Source organism: Neopelma chrysocephalum, unplaced genomic scaffold (assembly GCF_003984885.1).
Source record: "Neopelma chrysocephalum unplaced genomic scaffold, ASM398488v2 Primary Assembly neopelma1_24, whole genome shotgun sequence".
Lineage (NCBI taxonomy): Eukaryota > Metazoa > Chordata > Aves > Passeriformes > Pipridae > Neopelma > Neopelma chrysocephalum.
In genome coordinates, this window is record NW_020897693.1 from 8346916 (window position 1) to 8372480 (window position 25565).

At 46.7% G+C, this 25565-nt stretch overlaps 2 protein-coding genes across 2 annotated transcripts in view; both read right to left on the reverse strand.

The window, feature by feature from the left end:
* CD81 (CD81 molecule) overlaps positions 1 to 1678 on the reverse strand; it is a 33948-nt gene extending 32270 nt beyond the window's left edge. Inside the window, exon 1 of the mRNA XM_027702068.1 lies at positions 1548 to 1678. Coding sequence (XP_027557869.1) covers positions 1548 to 1613 — 66 coding nt within the window. The 5' untranslated portion in view covers positions 1614 to 1678. The remainder of the gene's footprint in view (positions 1 to 1547) is intronic.
* Positions 1679 to 9966: 8288 nt separating this feature from the next.
* TSPAN32 (tetraspanin 32) overlaps positions 9967 to 25565 on the reverse strand; it is a 31015-nt gene continuing 15416 nt past the window's right edge. Inside the window, exons 5-8 of the mRNA XM_027674237.1 lie at positions 17615 to 17716; positions 16014 to 16106; positions 13799 to 13882; positions 9967 to 11723 (exon numbers count right to left, since the gene is read on the reverse strand). Coding sequence (XP_027530038.1) covers positions 11628 to 11723; positions 13799 to 13882; positions 16014 to 16106; positions 17615 to 17716 — 375 coding nt within the window. The 3' untranslated portion in view covers positions 9967 to 11627. The remainder of the gene's footprint in view (positions 11724 to 13798; positions 13883 to 16013; positions 16107 to 17614; positions 17717 to 25565) is intronic.

Consider the following 25565-nt stretch of genomic DNA (forward strand, 5'->3'; position numbering starts at 1 on the left):
CCCGCCTCCATCCTGCCATTTTAAGGGTGGAGGAAAAGGTTAAAAAAAACCCCAACCCAGAACTGTCCCACATTCATGCAGCTGCAAACACGTCAGGTATCAATTAACACTGTCATCAGAGCTCGTCATCTTGCCCTTGGTCAGCCTTATACCCCGGAAACAAGGCAAAGAGGCCTGAAACAAGGCCAGTTTTGACATGGTTAAGCCTTACACCTCCCAGAGGTGGGAACCTCCCCCCCCAAGAGCTTCCCCATGCAGCCCCACGGAGGAGTCAGCAGGCAGGGGCTCTAGCCTGGCAGCACAGCTCCAGGTGCCAAGGCAGGGTTTGCTCTCTCTGGAAGGCATCCCTCCCCTTCCCACCTCTCCAGCCCTCCTTGCTGCATTTTCTGCTGTGAGAAAACATTAAGAAAAACCCCCAACTAATCCTTGACTACAGAGTGGGGTGTCAAAAAAGGGTATTGGACAAGGGCCACATCCTGGCCATGCAGCCAGTGCCCAGCAATCGGTGCCTTGCCTGGCAGGGTGGGGCTGGGATCACTTTGGAGAAAAAAAAGCATTTTGGGGAATGGAAAACAGCCTGTTAAAAACTGAAACCAGCAGCCTGCTCGGGCACATCTCGTTGCCCCGGGGCGCAGGAGCAGGGAGAGAGAGTCTCTTGCCAGCCAGCCCCGCGCTGCCGGAGGCTGTTTGTAACCGGGACAAACCTGGTTCGCTGGGAAACGCCGCTTTTTGCTAAATTAGCTGCATGTCTGGATGGATTATTTCAGGAGAAACTTTCTCAGGAAAGGCAGCCTCTCCAGCTTGGATAGAATTTTCATCCTAAAATAACTTCCCAGGCTGCGGGGGCAGCGGTCCCCGGCTCGAGCGGCGAGGCCGGGTCTCGGCACTCCCGCCAGCTCCGGGGCGGGGGGCGCAAAGCCAGCCCCGATCGCCCGTGTTTTTTGAACACCCCCTCCTCTGCGGCGGGCGGCAAGGCCGGCGCCTCCCATCCCTCCGCCTGGCAGCGGATGCATCCCTGCATCTCTCCCTCCCTCCATGGCTGGGGAGCGCCGCTTTCCCCGGCGCAGACCCACAGCAACAGGGGCTGCGGGAGCGGCAGCCCCCCCGCCCACCCTCTCCCCCTCGGCTCTCCCCCCCCTCCTTCCGCTCCGAAAGGGCGCGTATAAACATCTGTAACGGCTGGACGCGAGCATCTTAAAGGGCTTTTCCAACCTCAAACCAGCCTACGATTCTACCTCCCTCTTTCTGTATCTATATAAAAAAATACATAAATAGATATACACGTACAATAAATATATATATACATATGCATGCGTTAAAAAAAAGCAAAGGATAAGCAGCCCTTCCTCCCCCCCCCAAAAAAAAAAACACAACTAAAACCAAGCAGCTCCTAAGGCACATCCCAGGCAGCAATTCTCAGTGCTGGGGGGCAAGAAAGAGGTTAAACCCAGGCGCGGGCAGATGAGCCATAGTGCAGCCCCGTTATTTAGAGGCTGGGGGGGCTCAGCCCCCCCCCCTCTCCCCCTCCCCGCCGCCCCGGTGCTCACCCAGAAGATGAAGTTGAAGACGAAGAGGAGGTATTTGATACACTTGGTGCAGCCTTCCACCCCCATGGCGACAGATCTCCCAAATCTCTGCTGCTGTGCTGGGCTGGGGCGGCGGCGCGGGCGGAGATAACCTGCCCCGCCCCGCGCCCCCCGAGCCCCGCCCCGGACACGCCCCTGGACACGCCCCCTGGACACGCCCCCCGCTCCATGAACGGGGGGTCGGTACACGCCCCCCCCGCCCCTTCCCGACACCCAGGGTTGGCTGCTGCTTTCCTCCTTTTTTTTTTCCTCTTTTTTTCCCCTTTCTTCTACTCCCCTTTTCTTTTTTCCCCTTACCTCATTTTTCCTTTTTTCCCCCCTTTTTTCCTTTCCTTTTTTTCCCTTTTTTCCCCCTTTTTTTATTTTTTCCCCCCTTTTTCTTTTTCCTTTCTTTCCTCTTTGGAATTTTCTCTTCCTTTTTTTTCCTTTTTTTCTTTTATATTTTTCTTCCCCCCCCTTTTTTCTTTATTTCCTTTTTTCTCTTCTCCCTTTTTGCCTTTTTGTTTTTCTCTTCCCCCATTTTTCCCTTTTTCCTTATTTCCTTTTTCTTTTCTCTTCACCCCTTTTTACTTCTTTTTACTTTTTTCCCTGTATTTCCTTTTTTCTCTTCCCCTTTTCTCCTATTCTTCCTCTTGCCCAGTTTCCTTTTCTCTTTTCTGTTCCTCCCTTTTGCTTTTTTTCTTTCTTTCCTTTATCTTCCTCCATTTTTTCTCACCTCTTCCCTCCATTTTTATTTTTTTTTTCCCCTTTTTTAATGTGTGTTCTTATTTGTTTTTCTTCGTTTTCCTCTTTTTCTTCTCTTTTTCTTACCCATCAGGGGCAGCTCACAGCAAAGTTGCCTACACACAAGTGGCAGCCACGGGGGCAGAGAAGCATTTCCTCATTCTTTTCACCCTCTAGTTTTATCTTAAGCTCTGATCACCACACACTTTTTGCCTAAGCTTGTCACTTTAGTATTGCAAGTGATTGCATCAAGTTCATTAGAACCACTTGGTTCTAATGCTTTCCCTCAGTTACTGGGTCACAAGAGCATCTGGGGGGCTTCAGGGCTGCCGACCAAAGAGATTTGGGTCACATGTGTCCACAGTTCAAGTAAGGCTCACACTATGACTTAGAAATTTTAGTTAACTCACCCCCAAAGTTATGCAGTAGAAGCACAATGAAATTTTCCAAGCTTTTGGCTGAGGCCCACTTTGGTCCACTTGCTCGTCCCCAGAAATATAAATTGCTCTCCCCCATGTTATGCTTGCAGCAAGCTCATTTGCCTCTCTAGGGGCAGAGGAGTAAGTCACACAACCAAAGCGTAAGAGGATGCCTGGAAAAGGCAGCAGCGAGCAGCTCCAGCCAAGGTCGGCACCTTACCATGCTAAATATGAACCTGGCACCCGCCTGCAGCCTCATCTGTGGAAACCTGCCCTCTTTCTGCCTGGGCACTTTCCTCGAGCAGAGTATTTCAGGGAGCAGCTTCTGAGTCAAATATTTTCACACTCCATCTGATAGAGTCTTCCCTGCCATGCATCCCATAGGCAGGAATGCGCTGTTAGCTAAGCACGCATTTCCTAAACACATACGTTGAAAATGAGTCAACTTTTTCCAAAATCATTCTGTTGCCCTCATGAATGAGTTAGTCCAGGGCTCTGTCACGTTCATCAAAACCTTCCTTGCCCCTCAGTAACAACCCACAGCGCTCCATGGCAGTGGGGACCAGGAATGAATGGAAGTTGGCCCTGTTCCCTAATTACTTATGCTGAGTATGTCCTCGATTGTGGGCTTGCCATGGATTCATAACCCCTTTGTCTCTAAGCCACATTCACTCATCCAGACTTACCAACAAAGCCTGAGTTTCACGAGGCTATTTATGCATGTAACCGCTATCCCAAATTATCAGCACGACCCATCTGGTTACAGCAATAGCTGTGATTCTATGTGGCTCCTGCTCATCAATCCAAAGGATAACAGCAGGATCCTGAAGCTGCTCACTTGCTACATCACAGCACACCACATTTTTTTTTCTACACCTCCATCCTTTCCAGCTATAAATATTGAAACAAAAATACACCCACCCCCACCACCGCAAAAAAAAAAAGTAGAGGTTGGAGACAGAAGACTATGTGAAACAAGGAGCCTCTCGTGCACTTAGGCAGCTGTTTCCAGAAAAACTCTCAGAGGTGCTGCTTGGAGAGTCTGTGTGAGGGAGAGAAAGGAACCAGCTGCAAAGCAATAAGGCCTTCAGCAGCAGCAGCCCCATCAGCTATGAGGAAAAATGACTCTCAAACCAACTTTTGTGCACTGGAGAGCAGGAAACCCCAGCTGCAATCACTGCCACAACGTTGGCATTGAAACTGCTTCCAGGGAACTTGGGATAGCTCTTTTTTCGTGGTTTGTTTTTTTTTTTTTCCCCTCTGTTGCTTTTCTTTTCTTGTTTTCTGCCTTTTTTCCTCCTATATTGGGGAGTGAAGGAATAAGGAAAACAAAAAATAGACCTTTTCCTATCCTCTGAAAATTGTATTAGCAAACAATTTCATTTGGAGCTAATATAGTCCTGTTTCTGGGACCTTCCTTCAGCTTCTGTTGGAGTACATGTTGCTCAGGGACAAATGTGGACCTGGTGGGGAGAGCAGGGGCACAGCCTCACCATCTCCTATATCAGGAAGCTCCCGGTTACAGGCTAAAGCCTACTGGGTTTAAACTGGCCATACCAACAAAGTCCTCTCCAAAAGTTGGAGGTGGAAAAGGATTTTGAGCTTTGTCCATTTTTCTTGTTGGTGTTATTTTAAGCAGCTCAGCTGGGTACATTTGAAAACTTTGACCTTAAGGTACAGGAAGAAACAAGCCACCACCATAGCACAGTGACAAGATAACATATACTGTTTCCCAGTACTATGCATAATTTCAGGTGTTGCATACTCATTTCTCATGTTGAGTACTCATTTTTCACGCTGTGCTACTTGCTGTACAGCCCATAAAGTACCACCACTGCATTCCCAAGGCTCTCAGTGGCTTTATCAGCTCTTTATAAAAAGCTGCTTTATAAATAAGTAAAACTAATTTGCAAAAATTCAGTTCATCTCTCGGTGCCACGTGTTGGTATCATGTGTGAGTGCTATGAATAGGGCTGATGACTTCCCTTTTTAAGGAGGGTGGGCTGGTTGCAATACTCATAGTGCACCATGATAACGCAGTTGTTCACAGAGCAGCCAGCTGCAGGCAGAACTGTGAAGAAGCTACCTACCTCCCAAACCTTGCATCATTGAAATAAAAAGGTAAACTCTAAAATAAAAAAAAAAAACAAAACAACCAAAACACCGAATTAAAAAATTCCCAAGCGGACATTTAAATGTGCTTTTGCGACTGGGTTTGCAGGCAGAGCGAAGCAGCAGAGAGCGGTCTGTTGGGCTTGGGTCGTTGGGGTTTTTTGTGAACCTGTTTACAGAAGTCAGTGTCATGATTGTGGGTTTTGGTCTCTATGGGTATGACTCACCCACTTCTGTTAGAGCAGAAGCAGCTTGAGCTGCCTCCCAGTCTGGGTTTAGCAGGACGACCCTTGCCAGCGGGACTCGGCAAACCCAATCCCCAGGACTCTGAGCCTGCTGCCTTCTAGCAGCTCTACCTTAACGGCCCTATTGTTTCCTAGAAAGTGATGGAGGGAGATGAAGGGAGAGGACAGACACACATCCTCCTCACCTCTTACACCTGTGACTGGAGGGCTGGCGGCCAGGGTGTGGAAAGATTAGCATCCAGGCAGGCTCTATTGACCAGGGTCTCTGGGAGATTTGGGAGAGCAGATGGGAGTCCCTCATCCACTGAGGACCACAGCATGGCTGCATGGCTTAGGCTTGCATGGCAATCCACCTACCCTCCTCAATGAGCACAGAAATGGTGAACAAACCATGGGAATAAAACACACATCATCTTGTGGGTGAGGTACTAGTTAGCTTTTAACCACTACCTCTTATTTTTAGTGGAAAATATGACAGAAATAGCCTGGATTTCCAATTTACCTGTGGTGGTAAGAAAACAAACAACAGCAGCATTACCAAAGAACTTTAAATAGGACATTTTGGACTTGCATGAAAAGAAGCTCAGAAATTTATCCTGTGGGAGGCTAATAGTCCCAGAGCTCATACGAGTAACTTGCTAGGCACCCAACAAACAATACTATTTTTCAAGGCAGGGACACGAGCAAGGGCACCCTGCAGTGTCTGTACTGGCCTATGGCAATGGGAAGGTGGAGCTCCATTGCCTCAGGATGGACCTGTCTACACCCCTGCAGAGCCAGCCAACACTTTCATTTTGAGTAGAAAAAAAATAATACTAGAAATCTCATCGCCATAACTAAGGGGACATTTTCAGAATACCTTTTCTGTGCCCCAGCAGGAGCAGCTGGTACCTGTTCATTCCAAAGATCCCCATGCCCATATCTGCAAGTTCAGCCAAAGCACTGTGATAGCCCAGGGGGTCACACTTGCCTCGCAGCCTCTGGGGAGGGAGATGCAGCAAGCAGAGACCTGTAACTGCGCCTGAAATTTCTGTTTCTAATAAACTCAACAAATGGTTCCCATCCGTGTGGCCTGTCTCTCTGCCATCTTTAAATATTTATATCAACGTATCTATGGTGATAGGTTAGGTTATATAAGGGGGGGAGTATGGGGAGCAGTGGGGAAGGAGAGCATAAGCTCTTGCTGGAGCTAAAGCCAAGGGAGAGCAAACCTGAGCGGGTTTCCCATCCACGCAGACACTCCCTCTTCTCAGATCATGAGCCCAGAAAGTGAACATTCATTTTTCTGGGGGCATCAGGGAGGGCCGAGCCACAGCTGGGCTGAGCTGTGCTTTGCGAGGTGCCATGTGGAAGAGCAGGAGCCCAGCCCATCGATGCAGAGAGCTCTTATTGTATAATCAATGTATAATTCATTAGTAGGTGAATAAAGAATGGAATAGCCTATTGCTGATGCATTGGGGCTAAAAAGAAAGAGAGCACGTCCATGAGCAAGCTGCTACACACAGGGGTTAAACAATACCACTTAGTGATGCTGACAGGCGAGAGCGGAGATTTTGTCTTAGAATAATATAAACAACCCAGCTAGTGGGCTTCCAGTAACTCCAGGGAGAGCAATGCAGGGATATGCATCTTTCTGCAAAAATGCTGGGAAGGACCTTTCCTTTTTTCTTGCTGGGTTTTAAAGGAATAGCATCTAGAAGACAGCAGGACAGCAGCTGTTGATTGGGACCTCCAGGCTTGTCTGAAATTACTTCTCCCAAGATGTGCCAATTCCTCACGAACTGAGAAACCACCATGTATTTCTTCCAGACAAAGAGATGGCTTTTTCTCCTTGACCCTCTTGGCAGGGGTAGAGGTAGATATGCAGTTTGCCTCCAGGCATAAATTTTTTTGATGGACCCCCAAAAAGCCAGGTGACTTAAGGTAGCAATTACTATGTGCTGGGGGTAAGAGGGCCAGCACAGCGGGGAGCAGAGCAGCTTCACCAGCAGGCCTGCAATTGGTCATGGGTTTGGCAGCTACAGCCAAAAGCTGCATAACACACATAGCCTGTGTTTTTCCAAAATAGCCTCTGAGACTGCTCTGGAGCTCCTTCTGCTCACTCCTGTGCTCTCCCCCACTGTCCCACATGGTCTTACATATCTCAGTGGACAGGGCTGATGTTTGCTGCCAATTGCTCATTCTCCCAGAAGACAAACTACACAGTTCAGAAAAAATATTGCTTTTCACCCCAAGATTGCGTTTTACTAACAGAGAGAGCTGCAGTGATCCTCCATGTGAAAATTGCAGGCTATGTATGATCCAACCGTGTATTCACAGCAGCTTCTGACCTTACCTTCTTTCAGCTGTGCTGGCAGAGATCTATGTGGGGCATCTTCCATCTCTGGCTGCATTTCTAGAGGAGAATTATAGCCAGATGCTTTTGTAAATGCATTGCTTCTGCACCTGGTTAGAAAAACATATGTCTATCAACTATTACCTCCAAAAATATTTAGTGTGTCTTCAGCTCATAAACACAGCTTTCTTTACCTTGGCAGGAGGTGGCTTCCATACCACCCCAGCATGCAAAGGTCCACCCACATTTGCCAACTCTAAGGTTTTTGAAGGACTTGCTCATCAGTGTCTCCTCTAGGAGCTTGCTGCAGGCGTGAATCCAAGCTGCACAGCAAAGGGGCTGTTGCATGAGGAAGTTGTATTTCGAGGGCAGTGGGAACTGGCAGACACAGTCAATAGAGCAGGAAATAGCAAACCATTTTGTAGTTGAGGCAGCACACCACGAGACTGAAAGATTCTCACTCTCACCAGCAAATCCCTCTACAGACTCAGTATATTACTTAACCTGTGGTTTTCACAAGTGCTCTGAGTTCCTTGTTTTCTTTCTGAGTACTGAAAAACTTGATTTGCAGAAGCCCTGATCATCATTGGCTGTTGTGCAAAGCTGCACACTGCCCACCTGCAGCTCTGCCTGAGCAATACATTGAAAAAGCATCATCCACTGCTGTTGGAGCAGATGCTGGGAAAGCTCCTCTAGCTCATAAGCAAGCTATGGTCAGGCTACCCAGGAGCACGTGGCAAGCCCCACAGAAGGCCTCAGGGGAATTTGATGTTCATGTTGGCAGAGCAGGACCTGAGCAGTGCATGGGCAGCGAAGGGTGGAGAGCAGCACAAAAGGCTTCTTGCTGCTGCCACGGGCTGTTGCTCCCTGGCCCCATAGGTTTATAGGTAGCCCCTCAGGTTTATAGGTAGCCCCTACAGGCCAGAGCAGCCTGGCCTTAGGCTGCTCCCTCTTCCCATGTCCTCAGATAGAACTGGAGGCTTGTCTAAAGTAAAAGGAAAAGAGTAACTCATGAGCCCAAGCTAACACATACTCATAGAGAGGCCAAACCGTGATTGCCCAGATGACCTTAGCGGAAATAACTGATAATTGCTGCAGCTTAACTGACAATTAGCTAAAGCCAATTCACAATTAATATTTAACTTTGCACCTTTTTTTTGTACTTTTTTTTTTCTCCTGCATATGCCTACATAAATAGGATTTCTTTCCCATCAGAGTGTATGTTGACATGCTTTATAACAAGCAGCTTCCGCCAGAGCAAGCCCCAGGAAGGCTCACTGCTCTGCAGGTGTTTCCTAGCCTGTCTGCCAGCTTGCATCCCCAATGCTCAGCTCCATGCTCTTCTCCCAACAAAATCTCTCTCTTGCTCTTCTCAACACTGTGTAAATCTTGGCACCGCTTACCAATAAGTTCCTGGGGTTTTGCTCTGGTTGCACAAGAGTTGTATTTTGCCCCCAGCGAGCAGCAAATTAAGGACTAGTAAGTGTAAGAACATTCATTGTAGGACAGGGACTTTTTGTGGGCAGAGGTGTAAAAATACTGTTTAACACTCACCCACCTCGCAGGTTCCATCCAGCCATCTCTGCGTGCTGCCACTTCTACAACTGCGAAAAAAAATGTTAACGCTGCACATTTCTGTAATGGGTTTCTAAAATTCGAGGAGTTGAACGTATCTGCTTTTCTGCTCCTGAAAATTACAGCACGATGCCATTGCAGGGTGGCAGGAACCCCTGCTGCTACATACAACACAAGCTCTGGGAGACGAGTGTGTCCAGCTGGGCATGGCTCTGTCACCTGCTCATTGAAGGTCCTCCTCCTTGCAGGGGAACTCCAGTGAAATGGGAATAAAGCTCATGAGATGGCCAATGGCCATCATATATATGCTACTCCTGTCCTATCCCTTTACATTAGAAACTGACCTGGAAAGGTGGAGCACCTCAAGCTTTAGCAATACTGGTGGTGAAGGTTTAACAGAGATCTTTTCTATCAGATGAGGCTTGAGCAGGTAACCCACACCAATAACATTGACTCCACCAATTTGTTCATCTACGATGTTTTTTGATATGGCAGAATATCAGCAGTTAAATGGCCAATGCAGAGCAGTGGGCAAGACCTGACTATCTAGTCTTTAAAAAAGTGAAACCATAGATTTCTTCCATATAAATACTCTGATCTTTATAGCTTAAACATGTCCTTAAGCTTTTTTATCTCCCTCTGGTTGCATTACTCCCTGAGAGGTACCTGCCTGCTGCCCTATCATCCGGCCAAGAGTAGGATGAGGCTGATGAGCTGCTGCTTTTCCTCCAAAGGACCAACGCCATCCTCTCCTCCAGCATGCTGCTGGGACAGGCGAGCACCACCTGCCTGGGGAATATCTCTTCCCAGCACTGAAAAAATTACTGAATGCCCTCCATGATGCAAACCACCGAGCAATGCAGACAGCCTCATACACGGCAGAAAAAGAGAAGGAATGAAGGCCTTTCCCAAGAAATTAATCTTTATTTAAGCAACCATGAGTCACATGAGCTGCCAGCTGGCCTGAGGAATAACAGTAGCAGTGGGTGGACAGTAGCAGTTGGAGCTCACAAGGGAGATTGTCTCTTTCCAGAGATGAAGATACATGATAGTACATATACAAGTGAATATTTTCTCACCACTAGAAAGTAAGTGTGCTGTCAAGTGCATATCACCCCTAAATCCCTGCCAGACTCAGGTGTGTTGGTGACTGCCAGAAGGTAGCTTGAGTACTACACTGGAGCGGTTTGAACTGGATCCTGCTTCCAGTGAAGTCAATGGTGAAGCTCCACTGGTCCCAAGGGAGTGGGATGAGAAGTGCTAGCCCTCCCTTACCACTTCACAATGCAATTCTTTCTAACACAAGGTATTTGCAGCCATGCCAAAATGCCAGCCAAGTGCTGTAGGCTGTACTGCTGTTCTTGCCTGTGTAGCAGCCCCTGCCTGAGGGACAGGACCTGTCCTGAACATCAGCATGGGGGTTTCCATGTTTATCTCAATAAACAATCGCTATTTATCATTTTTCACAGCTAAAAGCCACTACATAGGAGAGGAGTGAAAGATGTTGTTGGTTCAACAGACATTTCATGCAGCCATATAACTTACAGAGGGTGCTACATTCATTGCAATGATGGGTTTTAGCTCAGAAGCAGCTCTGCCTCCTCATGAGGGCAAAGCATGCCAGGGAGCTGTTTTTTTCAGCTAGACTGACAGCCTTTTTAAAGTTCTGTTTATTATTGATAAGGTGGTGCAAAGGGGATGTGGAGTTGGACTTTGTAGCTTTTGACCTGGCTGGAGATCAGTCCTGTTCTCTTATAGATTTAAACTTCTGTGTGTATGTGTAATATCAAAGTCCTTTGGCACACAGCAGCACAGTGGGTTAGTGAAGCCAAATAAAACAGAGCTGGGGCTGGAAGTTGAACAAGCCCCTGTGAACTCACTGTGTCATCAAGCTCGAGGAGGTTGACTAAATTCTAAGAATTAAAAAATAATGTTATATTGCATTAGTAAGAAAGAATAACAGAGGAATATGTCCTTGTGCTGGTCAGTTGTTTCAAAGCTCATGCGCTACTTTCTGATTTTTCTCCTGATCTCTGGCAATGTTTGAAAACAGGGGAAAAACAGCTGACGGTCATTGGATACCTACATACTTCAGTGTGATCAGAAATGTGTCCAAAGTCAATCCTTGTGAGTGTCCAGGCTGGGAGAGCACATTTCCCATCAGTGATGACACACTTTGTGTCCATTTATTTACCAATTGCACAAGATTGATCCTGGGCTGCGATTCAAAACCATCTTCCTAGAAACATTGCATCTTTGGGGGTCACAGGAAACTGCTCAGATGACTGTGATTTTTGCTGGTCTTCTCCCTCCATTTTTGTCCTAGGGAGCTCTTCATATCCTGCTTGTGGAGCTATGGCCCGTACATCTCCCGGTAAGGGAATCTGCATCTCCAAGCCCAGGTGCCTTGTCTGTTTGAGGCAAAGATGTGGCACTTCTCCTCAGAGCATCATCCCCTCTGACCAGCTTGGAAATGCAGGACAGCTAGTAGTGCAAGAAAGGGAAACGTGTGACACATGTCCCACCACCTGACCCCTGCAATACCTCTCCAGGGGATTTTGTGGGTGAATTCTGACATTTTCCTGTGTTAAAAGCTGGCTCTACCTGGTAGGGATGTCCAGGCATCAGGTTTCTACCTCTCTCGCAGGATGTATTTGCCTTTCCGGTCCAGATTGCTGCTGAAGTGGATGGAGAACCAGAGGAATGAAGTTAGGATCATTCCATAAACCTAAAAGGAAATAAATGAGACAGGCATACAACTAAATGGATAACTGATTATGATCCTCCATCTGTGCAAATAAGCAATCATAGATGTAGCATTTGGCCATTTGGCACTTTTGAACTACGTATCAGGGTGTCACATATTTCTTAAGAGAGTTGTTTTTCAAATTCCTGCCACAAAACATTCCTCTTTGCAAACAAACATGTCTCTCTCATAATAATAGCCTTTTGTAAAGATATCATGGGGGAAAAAAACCCCACCCATGCATTGTTTGGAGTAAAAAACCGACAAAACAAACAAACAAACACCTAAACCAACTGCAAACCGCACCCCACAAACCTGCGTAGTTACAAATACAGAGGAGAGCATACTTCCTCTCTATTGTGATATTCTGCCTCATATATCACACACCAGGATTTACACAGGCAACATATCAAAGGTAAGGCTTCTCTGGGAAGGATAACAAGGACTTTAACAACATACTCTTTCCTACAGTATGCCCTAATGTTCAAGTGCCTTTGCTTGCAGCTTGATCTGGGGACATGTGTGCGTTGTTGGATGAGGGACAGTGACATCAGAGCAGCTATAGCCCTCTTCACATGCTTCCTTTGCATCCTGCCATCACAATAGTGAACCGTGCAGTGAAGTTTCCTCTAGCACAAGCTTCAAAGACAGCCGCCTTATCTGGTTATGGCATCAAGCTGCGAAAAAAGGATACATATACCAAAATGCTCCAGCTTTTATCTGAATATAGCTGCAGTGAAATTTTCCCTATAGCTGAGAAAAATTGGAAAGTGACATCAAATATTCACACGTGACTTTACATTTATAGCTCCATAGCAATGCCTGATGGTTTGCTTAATTTACTGCTAGCAGTATAAAATTAAAAAGTGTTTGTTCCTCTGGGTTTTTTTAAGGTGGACAGGAATCTTCTAACCCATAATTGTGCCAAGGTGGACACAAGATGTAAAACGATCTTCAAATACACTTTCAGTCAGGAAAGGTCATCCTAGCTGGGGATCAGCATGGAGATATCATAGCAGACCAAACCTCCCTTCACAGTGAAGAAATGAGTCTCCTGGCACATTCTCTTTTCTGTTGTGCAACACCACACGTGCAGGGTGCTTGTGTAGAGGTAATTACAGTGATACACCTCTGCCAAGCAGTGGGTGGACATATAAGCAGGCTGTCTTTAATTAGTGACCCTCTCCAGCTCCAAAGAAACCACCTCCATGCAGCTACTGAGCTCCCCCATCTCTGAAAGACATGCTCCTCTTGCAGCATTTCATTTTTCCTTTTGTCCTCCTTCAAATAACACTCACAAATTCAGTGCACATCCTTTACACACCAGCTGTCCTCTGAAGGTTATTTAACCCCTCCTCTGCAAGATTCTCCTTCAATGACAGCACCTGGGAGCCCAGACAACATGCTCTGCTCCTTTCCTTTGCAGCCTGCTCCTTTCAAGCCCATGATTTACCCACTCACTGCCTGAGATGAACCTTACTGGGTTTGTTAGCTGTCATTATTAGAATGAGACCTTCCCTTCCTGCACAGCTCTCCAATTCCACTGCTGGTGCTCAGTAGCTCTCAGGACCTTCCAGCTCTAGCTGCACCAAGAGACTTCCCAGGCTGAGCTAGGAAGCAGCAAGTTTCCTAAAATATGGAGCTTTTACTGCATCTCCTTTTCTACCACTGCTGCTGGCTTCCTACGTGATCTGCAAGCCCCAAGCCAGGTTACATGACGTCTCGCTCGCAGGTGAAGACACACAGGCAAGCCTGAGTGGATGAAATGCAACTGCTGCTGCATCCTGCTCCCCAGTCCCAGCTGCTGTGCCTCATTTGGGCAGAAAAACTCTGCAATGAGCCTATTCCTACAGGAAAACCACTCCATCAATTAGCCTGGCCAAGACAGGTCCTGGCCCTCTCCTAATTTCCATAGTGGAGTCCACAACTGCTTGTTTCTCTGCTGCTGGTCTCCAGAATCACCCAAAATCTTAGCTTTTGGGGGCTAAATTAGGATAGCTTTCCCCACTGGGGCCTGCCTTTCCGTGGCCAAAATTCAAAAGGACAGACTGTGTTACCGTGAAGCCAATGCCGATGCCCAGCAGCAAGAAGATGAAGTCCATGTGCTTCTTCAAAAAGTCTTGGATCTCTTGCAGGCAGTCCTGGGAAGAGAGAGACACCCCTTGCAGCACATCAGCAGCTTGGCGGGTAACTTCAGACCAACACCACTTGCCAGAACCCCAAAGAGGGAGGCAAGAGAGGGGCACAGCATTGCACAGCTGGGCATCTCTCTCTTTTTCTACTGCTGCTGCTGCAGCTTGGCAAGACAAACACCTGAGGTACATTTTCTACCTCTACAACATGCCTATGATTTTCTCAGTGTGATGCATTTTGGACTGTGGAGGACGTGTGTGTAAGTGTGGTCATGAAAAAGCTTTTTTCTTTTCAGCCATTGGAAAATGGAAAGAGGGAAATGGAAAGATGGAAAAGCAGAGCACACCGTGATGCTAAATGCATTCCCCAAGGTTACTAATGAATAGCTCAATTTTGCAAGGTGCTGCAAGCATTAGTATACATTAGTCTTAAGCATGCCAGTGACCCCACAAAAATCCAGGAGGTGTTAGCCAAGAGAGCTATTTCAAAAATGCAAAAGTCTGCCCTCGATGAAGCGATTTGCAGAGCGACATAAGAGTGCCCAAAGCCAGTAGTGAATGTATTGCAGTCACCAAACTGTGGTTTCCTGTGTTACAAAGCACATCCTCCCACCCACTTCCCCAGCTCCCAGGCAAGGGAAACACAAACAACGGGGTAGGAGGGATGGAGTCACCCATACGGTGCCCAGCTTTGTTCTGCTCTCCCTTCCTGTTCTTTGAGCCAAGATCGACCCTGCCTGGAGATGTGACGTTCCCAGAAGCAGTGCTTTGAAACACTGCCCTGTGGGCTGATGTGCCTGCACATCACGGCGTCCTGTTAGAGCTTGACATCTTCATCTGACAACAATGTGTTTGTATTGCTGTAGCAACATGGTCCTATTTTTCCTAGAGACAGCATATACTGATGCTGGTGGTGTTAGATACTTCAGCTACTACTATTTGGCTACTCCAGTGGAAGAAAAATAATTGTAAAATAGGTTCACTCAGAGAGTATGAAGTCTAGATTGTGGCTTCAGTGCAGAACAATCTAATATTGGTGGCTTCTCCTTCAGCCTCGCTGAGATACTGCAAAAGAGGATGAATGAAGTGTGCTTGATGAAGCTACTGCTGGGTATCATCATCCTGCTTCATGAGTTTCTCATTTTATTAACTATTTAATGTTCCGGGAAAAAGGAATAACATAAAATTCCACACTGGCTGTTAGTAGAACACATTTTAAGCCTCAGAAACTAGTGTCACATGGAAAAGCCAAAGAGTTTTTTTGCGCTCAGACACGCTCATGATATCTCACACTATCTGTGTGCACAGGAGATGAAGAGGAGGCTGGAGGGAAGTGACAGGCTGCAAACATAAGCATTTCGGAGGCTTTCTAGAACTGCAAAGGAAACTGCATCTGCGAGTGTCTGACTCGCCCCACCGGGGCTCCTCCTCCTAATTCGCAGAATCATACCGTTGTAGAATGGCTTGAGTTGGAAGGGACACTAAAGATCATCTAGTTTCAACCTTCCTGCCATGGTCAAGAACACCTTTCACTAGACCAGGTTTCTCAGAGCTTCATCTAGCCTAGCCTTGAACACCTCCAGGGACAGGGTATCCACAACCTCTCTTAGCAACCTTTTCCAGTGCCTCACCACCCTCACAGTAAACAATTTTTTCCTAATATTTAATCTAAACCTAGTCTCAGTTTGAAGCCATTCCCCCTTGTCCTATCACTACATGCCCTTCTAAAAAGTCTCTCTCAATCCTTCTTGTAGGTTCTCTTCAGGTACTGGAAGGCCACAATTTGGTAACCCCTAAGCCACCTCTTTTCCAGGGCTGAACAAACACAATTCTCTCAGCCTTTCCTTGTAGGAGAGATGTTTCATCCCTCTAATCATCTTAGTGGCCTGCTCTGGACTCGACTCAAGAGGCTGATGTCCTTCCTGTGCTGAGGACCCCAGAGCTGGATGCAGCACTCCAGTACTGCATCCAGTGTTGTTATTGATACAGCAAAATCCCAACAAAACAAACCCCAACCCATTTGAACCCCAAGCCATGAAAAAGCCACAATTCTCATTAACACTTTAACTCCAGAGAGGTTTTGACAGGTAGCAAGTAGTGGCAAAACCCCACTGTGGGGTGGGAGAAACTTTTACCTTACCTGTCCTGCATTGTGTGCCTGGCCGGGTGGGCATGTCTGGTGTTCAACGTTGTTTGTGTCCCCAAAAGGAGAGTGCTTCCCACAGCACAGGAACTGGAAGAGAGGGAGAAGTCTGCCAGTCACCTGCCGGGGCTCTCCCCTCACCATCAGCTGCTGCAGCAATCAGGAGGTGTCAGGAATGGCCCACTTTTCCTCCCTGTTGCCCCAGGCAGGGCTACCCAGCGAGGGTGGTAAGGAACAAAGCACATAGGTATGGAATCAACAGCTGCAGCTAAATTCAGAGGAGGTAGGTGGATTTGGCCCCAAACTTGCTCAAGCTCCTCCAGGACTGCTGCCTGGGACTGAGGTTAAGGCCTCTCTCCATGGTCATAACCAATGCTCACAGTGGCTGCTCTGGAAAACCCAGGGATGCACAGAGTCATGTTTCCAGTGATTGTTATGGGCTGGGGGGAACCCCAGCAACACCCCCTGTGGAGCTGGTTTCCTGTAGCCATGGTGCACTGTCCAGTTTGGAGCTCTGGCAGAAGGAAAAAAATAATAGGAGGAGAAGGACTGTTTCTCCATCAATTAAAGTGTCTAAAATAAACAACTGGCGAAGTCTGTTTCTCCCTGGTTCTCCTTGTCAAGTGAGACTCTGGGTGTGCTGCTCCACAACCCTGAGAGCAAGCACCTCCATGCCTGGTCATGGCTCTGAGGGCCACCACCATCGCTGCAATGAGAAACATTTTCCCTCCTCTGCATTCTGAGAAGCATGGATAGAAGTAGCTTCGGAAAGTACTTGTTATGATGATTTAAGAAAACATAGAAGGATAAAGGGAGTTGCGTGGGAGGTGTCTGGAAACAGGCAAGCAGAGCTGACCTTCCCACCCAGACTTGCTGCGCACCATGAACTCACTACCCAAACAGGCCCTGCTGTGTAAGGGGGGCGGCATCTCCAGTACTCAGCAGGGACTCATGAGTTTCTCACCATGGGGGACATCCTCACTCATCTCCTTTGACTTCAAGGGCAAGCATCCTCCCTGTGCTCTGGGTAACCACCCCTGCCCACCTACTGAGGTACAGAGAAGTCCCCTACACCAACAACATCCTAGGCGGTGGTTTTTGGGAGCTTGATAGCAGTTTCCAGCTCTGTAAAAGGCCATGTAGCCTCCAGTACTCCTCAGCCATATACTTGGGGGTAAATAGAAATAACCAACTCCAAATACTACTGCTAGACTATGTGGGATTCCTGCCCCTCCTCTCTACTTGACCAGGCATGCATCCACATTTTTGTACCACAGATAGGGAGCAGGGCAGAGGGCAGGCTGAGACAGACAATACATGTATCAGCTGCAGCGTGGAAGTTTTGTAGATCTTGCACCACAGTGATGCTCTGATAGGTGACCCTTTCCTCCTGTTGATAATCTGGTTGGTCAGACCTGGGAAAGGAAGGATAGGAAGGGAGGAGCAGACTCCACAGCAGGCTGGAGGACTTGGTTCCTGAGGGAAAATGGCATTGCAGCACCCACAAGGCAAAACACAAGTGTCAGTCCCAGCCTGCTGAAACTATCAGGAAGATATCCCAGGGCAAGGTTTTCTGCTGCAGCTGAAAGACAACTTACTGCTTTGTGGATGGCAGTCAACTCGTGCCTCCTGAAGCTGGAGGTGTTCCTCCTCACCTCCTCGTACACAAAATCATACACATCCATCATGCTGTCTTCTACCTGCAATGAAAGCAGAGATCTGTACATGCAAAACACCGATCACAGTCATCTCTGGAGGGAATTATGCTCTTCTCGAATTCCCCCAGAAGTTTTCCCAGGTATAGCAATACAAGCAGTGCAGCTATTAAATGACCCCCACACAGCAGCAGAAGCTGGTGTATGACCCACCATGCACCAAGGGAGCTAGGACACAGTGAGTCCCATGAGAGAGGCAGTGGCACTGCACGTGTATGACCTTCTGCCATGCATGGACCCTTCAGCATCATGCTGGGGCCTCACTAGCTGATTGATGGAGCTTTTGGCTAGTTTTGGATTTAGTGTCAGAGAAGAACTCAGGTACCTGTGACCAGTGTTCCTCTGAGTTCCTCTGCCAGGCAGGAGTGATGCCATCTCCCCATCCTGATGTGGGGACTGTGAGGACAGGCACACACAACCATGAGATGCTAAAATACAAAGGCAAGAGGACCTCAGAGGGCTGGTGTTATCCCAGTGACAGAGTAGTTTTTCCAAACAGAGCCAAAAAAATAACAGGAGTGATTCAGTGGTGAGTCAGACCCTAAATATTTACCAAACGTGCGAGAACTTGCAGCTTGACAGATCCCAGCCAACTCCCGCTCGGGTGTCAAAGGAAAAAGAAATATGACAATTGCTTTCACCGCCTGCAGTCAAAACCTTATTTCTTCCTTTCCTTTTCCCTTGCTTCTTCAGGAACACTAAGCCGAGTGGGCCTACAGGCAGTGCTTGGCTTCCAGGAGGGAAAATCAATGGATGAAATAGGCATAGCAGGTGGCTGCACTGGGAAGGATGGGCACTCCAGGAACAGAGCCACCCCTCAGTGAGGCTTTGCACCTCAGACTTCTGAGCCAAGGAAAATATCCTCCGTAGAAAAATGTGGGACATTGAGCTGTTCCGCAAAGGTAAGGAGGGAGGCTGTTCATTTTGTCCCCTCTGTGTATCAGAGTGCATCAAGTGGGATGGGTGCAGCAGTAAGACAAGATCTCTAGCAGACTTCTGCATCAACCTTCCCCTGAGCAAACCTTAAAACCCAATACAAAGGAAAACATCCAAGCTTTTCTAACTTCTTGTGGCCATAGAATAGCTTTCCAGCAGCTGCAATTAGATAAATGGATCCAATAAAAAGAATGTTCATTTCCATTGAAGAATTGGATTAAGAAAAATGAAAAAAGAATAATCTTTTGACCTCCTCTTGTGGAGGAAGGAAGAACAAAGCAGCTGGCTTCCTAACCCAAGAGATTATTACCTTTTGAATATCACAACTCCAGTCTGAGATTCAGAAATAAAAACTATATTGTGCTGTGATAACATACATATGGGTTTTGGCAAAGTAACTGTGCTGCATGTGCAATTTCTGCCTTTTAATATTTATCATTAGACTCAGGATGCTGAGCTTTCCTCCAAAAGACCTAAATTTGGACGACTTAAAAGAAAAAAAAAGTTAAAAAAGGGTTCAAGCAAATTAGTTTCTAGGTTCAAGCAAGAGTTGAAAGGTTAAAAGCTATCCAGAAGTTTAACTGCTTCTACAAGTCTCTTGAAGTCTGGGACAGGAAAAGTTTGGACAGGTAGTTTTAAGTCCTCTACCTTGGCTGGGCACATTCCCCAAAACCTCATGTGAAAAATGTCAAAAAAAGTTGCGTTCACTACAGTGAATTTTGGGCTGGGTCTTGCTGCTGACTTTAGAATTATATTCAACTTAAAACAAGGTAAGATGAGACTTTGTCCAGTGATGTTTCAACTACAAAGACCATCACAGGCTCCCCGTAGGAGTAGGCTCTGACCATGCCACCAGAACAAATTCACTGTGCAGGAAATTCAATGTTCATTAGTACTTTGTGCTGATAATAAACCTCAGCAACCAACTGAGGCTGATGTCCTCCTCATCAGCCCCTCTGGTGCTCACGCTGCACTGAGTAACCTGTGAGGAGGGCAGGAGCTCTGCCCAGACGTTGACAGCTGCTGGCTGCTGCCTGTGGCAGCTGCCAAACTGGTGACTCGTGCCAGCTTCATGAAACCCTGAGAGGATCAATTTGATCAGGAGAGGTACTGCCTGATACAGTGGTGCATGTTTGCACCTTCCTTATTATTTCAGGTGAGACCCCTGGTGGCCTAGTGGTTAGCATGCAGGACTTTCACTGCTGCGACCACGGGTTCAAATCCCGGTCTCCTGGCCTGATGGAGGTCGTTAGCCCTGTGTGGCCATCCATCTATGAGAAGGACACTCTAAACAAACCTACGTCCTGAGGACCTCACTGCCATTGTCCAAGCTTGCTTGGCCCCGGCAGATGAACCTTAGGATTAAAGGGTGGGCTCAGTTCAGCGCAGGCTGTGTCTCACCTAAAAAATCCATTGCGCAGGCTGGAAAGGTAAAAGACCTTTCCCCAAATCTTCGTTCGCGAAGATGGGCCATTATTATATTATTTCAGGTGCCATACAATGATGTCAAACATTGAGACTGAGACTGTTTGAAGGATGAGAGTGAATAGGAAAGAACTGAGGGAACAAGATGCCCATAATAAAATCATGGCAGAAAATTAATTCAGTTGTTGGAAACAATAATGGAAGAAACCACAAGCAGTCACCATTTCACAGCCGATGACGATGGTAATCTCCAAGTACATAATGACTACTAAAGACTTCAATTGCACCATTTCTGAGCTCACTTGTGAGCTGACTTCTCAGTTACCTACTGTTTTTTTAATTTTCATTTTGTCAAGCAGCCTCCAAAACTTGAAACACGAGGGATTAAATGAAAAATATATAATAGCAATAACTTCCTCTTAGAATGTGTGTCTGGGCAAGCCTAAGAGTACAATTTGCTGATTAGTCATTCTCAGCATTTTTATCTAGCAATTATATCTAGCATTTATATCCAGAGATTATCTGAATTTGCTATTCAGGTCCTAGTAAGGAAATATTAAGTTATGAAACCATTTTTTAAAGAGCAAATTGCTTGTAGCTCCTCCACATCATCTTTTTGATTTTTGCTAGGATCATTTGATTTTGGAGGGAAAAACTGCTGGTTTTATACAACGCAATGGTTTGTTTTCTTGTGTAAATATTTCAGAGGTAGGTACATGGTACTAAATCTCAGTATTTATCATTGGCTGTTTCCTTCTCTGCAGAAGACAGCATACGAGAGGTCTGGTTTAATAAGAGAAGACTTACAAGTTCAAAACATTGCACTTTGCTGCCTAGGATGGGGTTATGTTTATACTCAGAGCTGCAGCCAAGCTCTGAAACACCAGTAATGCATGGCAGCATCTATCCAGCCCAAAATGTTGTGCTAACTCAAGCATGCCTGATCATGTAAAAAATAAAACCTGAAAGCGTGAGACAGTCACCAGGTGGTTTCATGACCTATCCTTATTTGCAACATTGATTCATCCAGCAGATGCAAGTTCATCCCTATATTTTCCTTTGATCCAGGACCCTAACACAGTGAAGATCTAGACTGCAGCACTGCTTTGTATGCTCAACTGCCATCCTCAACAGATTCCACTGCACACTCCATTGATGGGCAACTTTGAGTCCATTGCCTCAAGACAATTTTCTTTTTCTGTATCTTACACCAGGTGCTGGAGAAAAAAAGAATACTAAAAATAATCAGGATGCTTTTTCTCATGGTTAAGCAACAGGATGCCTTTTAAGTTCAAGTGCTTACTCTGATACTGTTAATAACATGCTTTAAGACAAACAGCTGTGCCCCATCCCTTAAACAGTACTTAGCATGTAATGGACTAATACAGCTGGAGAAGAGAAAGTCCATTTGAGCTTCTTTTTGAAAGGTCTTACACTCGTCTCACACGTAAGTATCATTATGGTCAAGTGGATTTTCCTGTTCCTAGTGACATGCGGTAACCCACTGCTGGAGGAGTTCTGCTGGACAAGCTCTCCCTTGGAAGGAGACTGCACCTGCAATGCTGAAATGCCAAGAGCTGAAGATAAAGCATCAGCTGGGCTTAAGAAAAATCTCCAGGTTAAGTGATATGGAGGTCACACCTCACGGTAATTCTTTTCCTGGAAGAAGCTGCGTGAAATGTTCCAGCTCTAAATTAGTTAAATAATCGCTGCCTCCCATTTCTGTCTGCATTCCTTAATGAAATATTCATTTAGGGATGATATCGATGGGTTGTTGGATACAACAAATGGGAAATCACCACTGAGATTGATGCAGCTGACTCCAACTGACTCAATAAGTAGCATTTTTCACTGAAAGTAAAAGAAAAAAGGAATTTTGACATTGTTTATCATCCTTTAAATCCTTTATCCCCGAAGAAGCAGAATTTATGGCTGCAGGAAGACGTACTCTAAGCCATTAATGTTCTTGCCCTTGTCTATTTAAAACTAAAGCAAATTTCAGTCTTACCTCCTTTAAGAGGAAAACTGACATTTTTTACTTAGGTTATTCATCAAGGATAATTTTTACCTTTAACTGGATTTGGAACAGAAACATGAGACAAGAAGGTTCACCTTCAGTTCTCAATGCCTTTGCAAGTCAAAGGTGCCAATGAATCCCCATCCTGCTGCCAGTGAATACCCACGCCTAGGCAACCTGAGAGTGTTGCTTCGATGGAAACTAATGCAGACTTGTACCAAGAACAATGACCTGAATCTCAATGAACCATCTTTGCAACTGCTGTTGGCCAAAAATCCCTCTACAAAGCAGAAGCTCGAGGAGAATATAGTGAAAGGAGACCTCAGGATTGTCTCAAAGATAAGCCCACCTTCCTCCCTTCTGATAAACAGGAACACTCCTGACATGGCTGAGAAGGAAGACAGCTCAAGAACAATAATAGCGAAAGGAGCTGTCAGAATTATCTCAAAGACAAGCCCACCTTCCTCCCTTCTGATAAACAGGAACACTCATGATGTGGCAGAGGAGGAAGACAAGCACGGGAAGCAGGAGGAGGATCCTCCGCTCCTGTGGGTCTTTGTGCCTTTGAGGTACCAAACCAATCACATGCAGTGCAGCCTCAGAAGAATCTGCAACCTCAGCACTTCATGTTCTTTCAGCACCACCAAGAAGGATGTACTCACCAGCATCACTCAGAAGTGTCCCTTTAGTGGTAGCTGCCACAGACTCCCTCACTTAGCTATGAACTGCAAGTTAGTCAGTTAAGATGTGAAACTGGAATAAAGTAGTTGACTCACTCAAAATTCTTCCTTGTTCCAGTAAGAAAAACACTTCTGCATTTTGTTGTCTCTGCCTTTCCTTTCCTCCCTGGTGTGCAGAAGCGCACGTGTTCACAGCGTGTCAGAAACAGGGGGGGAGGCAGATGCAACAGCTTGGGTTTGGGCAAAGCAATGCTGCAACTTCAATGAAACAGAGGAGAGAAAGCCAGGCTGGGTTCTTTAGCCAGGTTGCAGAGCAACTCCCATCACATGGATCGAGCACATGGTAAGACGAGCTCCCCCGTCCATGCTCAACCGAGCCCTTGTTGCCTGTCTACACACAGTCACTACAGCTTGCTGCAAGTTTTTATTTCCTTTATCGCTTATTAGCTCCCCTCCTCTCCAGCCTTCCTCCAGCCAGTCATTCCCAGATGCAGAAATCTGGCCAGCACTGCAAACCAGAGCAGCCTTTGAGGGCCCCCATATCTATACATAGATACAGATTTTATGTCTATCTATACACATATGGGGAGGGGGGGGAGGAAGACATATGCACTCTCACCCACTTTCTGGTATTGCTAGAGGATCAGGCAAACCCTGACCATCCTTTGGACAATCACTGAGGAAATACACAGAAGAAGAGAGACCAAAAAACATTGTGGAACAAAAAACTCAGGGAAAGCAAAGCCTTACAAAGCTACTTCTCTCCAGTCCCAGTGCTTCCATCAGGTCCTCACACAAAACACTTAAAACATGTGAAAGCGCTGAGCTGTTATCCCGCTCACCTCCTCCTCATTTCCCATCTCCACATCCCAAAAAGAACAGGAAAAAATCTAACCGTATGGGTGCTATACACCCCTTTTGGCCAGTGGGCAGAGGGACATCAGAGCCTCATGCTCAACTAAGCCATAAACCGCTGAAGCCACCTCTGTGCTACTCTGGATGCAGCCAGGAGCATTGCTTTGTGTCTGGGGCAGAGCATCAGATGCTTTATAAGGAAGCACAGAAAACCTGGATGGGCAGCTAATCAAGATCAACACATTTTTTTCCCTAAATCCTTCAGATCTGGGCCTGCACTCCTTGTGCGTTACCAGCCTCAGTGTATCAAAGTCTCCTTGTTTTTTTTTATTAGGTTTTTAGGTTGTATCAGCTACAGAGCCAGCCCCAGGGCAGCCCTGTTAGCCCTCTGAGCTGGTGGTGCCTGCCCTGCTGCGGTGAGCATCCCACAGGTGCATGAAGGTGAGATGGCAACCATCCAAACAGCCTCAGGTACCATGGCTGGTGCTGCTGTAGGCGGGAGCTCCAGCTAACACTCTGCCACGGAAAGCGGCAGAAATGGGGCCGTGTGGGTTCAGCGTCAGGGCAGCAATAAATTACAGAACCCGTGAGTGCAAATGCCTGTGTGGAGGCTCAGACAAAGGAGAACAGTGTCTCGCTGGGGAGAGTGGGCCGTTACTGTGTGATGAGAACATAAACACTGGGAAAGAGTCAAAATATTTTAAAACGTTAAGGAAGAGGGAGGGGTTTCCCTCCTCTTTTGTTTTTCCCATGGAGTTCAGAGAGTGGGAAAAGCTTGGTCCTTACCTTAAAGTGATTGTGCCTGGTAGTCAAACAGCAAGAGCAAGGAGCACATCAGATTATTCACAGCATTCTCACAGCCAAACCGCTAATTTTTGTAAGTGCTCTTGAAAGACCTCCGTGAGCAGCTACAATCCTGATCCAGCCCCACTGAATCAAAAACCCACTGAATCAAAAATCTGTATGCTTCAGGTCTGGTTTCAGAAAGCACATGAACACAACTTCAGCTTGTGTTTAAGTCCCATTAAAATCTCTAGGACTTCAGCCTGCATTTAATTATTGTCCACAGATGAGACAGACCAGACCCTGCAAGACTTCACCCCAATATACACCAGAGGCAGCGATGATAGGCACAAACACACCCTGGAAAACCTGCAGACTTGCACAAACACACCCTGGAAAACCTACAGCCCCACTTAAGAAATTAACTGGGAAGTTCTCAGTCATTCCTGGCATACCTGCAGAAACAAGAAATGCATGTGCTGATTTTTTGCATGAAAAGAGAGTATTTGCCTCTTGGAGACCCAGGCAAATGCTGTGTATGGCTTTGCAAAAGTACTGGCTGGGACAGAGACAGAAAGACCAGTGCTGGTCCCACATGCAGGGAAGGGATGAGAGAAGCTGCTCTGTTCGAGAGGGAGCCCCAGGTGTGGCAATATTTGTTATTTAACAGCTGCAACTGTTAATTCCAGCTGCACATCCCAGGCCCTGTTAGAAAATCACCATCCCAAAAGGTACCACCTTGCTTTCTAACAAAGCACAGAAGACTGTTTCCACTTCCCAGACCCAGAAGGGGAGAGCAAACAGGTTCCTTTGGAGGAAGCAGAGCAACACTGCAGGAGAATAAGGGTGTATATGGATGGCTTATGTTCCCTGCCCATAAAAAGCTAAATCCTCAGATTTATTCTCTGAGTACAAGCAGTGCAACACAGAGGGGCTAATGTCTTCCCACTCACATGGAGCCAAAAGCCACAGGCTTTTGAAATCACCCAGAAACATGAGAAACCACTTGATAACTAAGAGATCACCACACCATTGCAGTCAGTGCAAATCCAAGCAACCTCTTCATCCAAAGGATGTGGGGAATCAGGCCCTCATGCCAGAAATATGGGCAACTATTTGCAACAGGTTCAAAATTTCC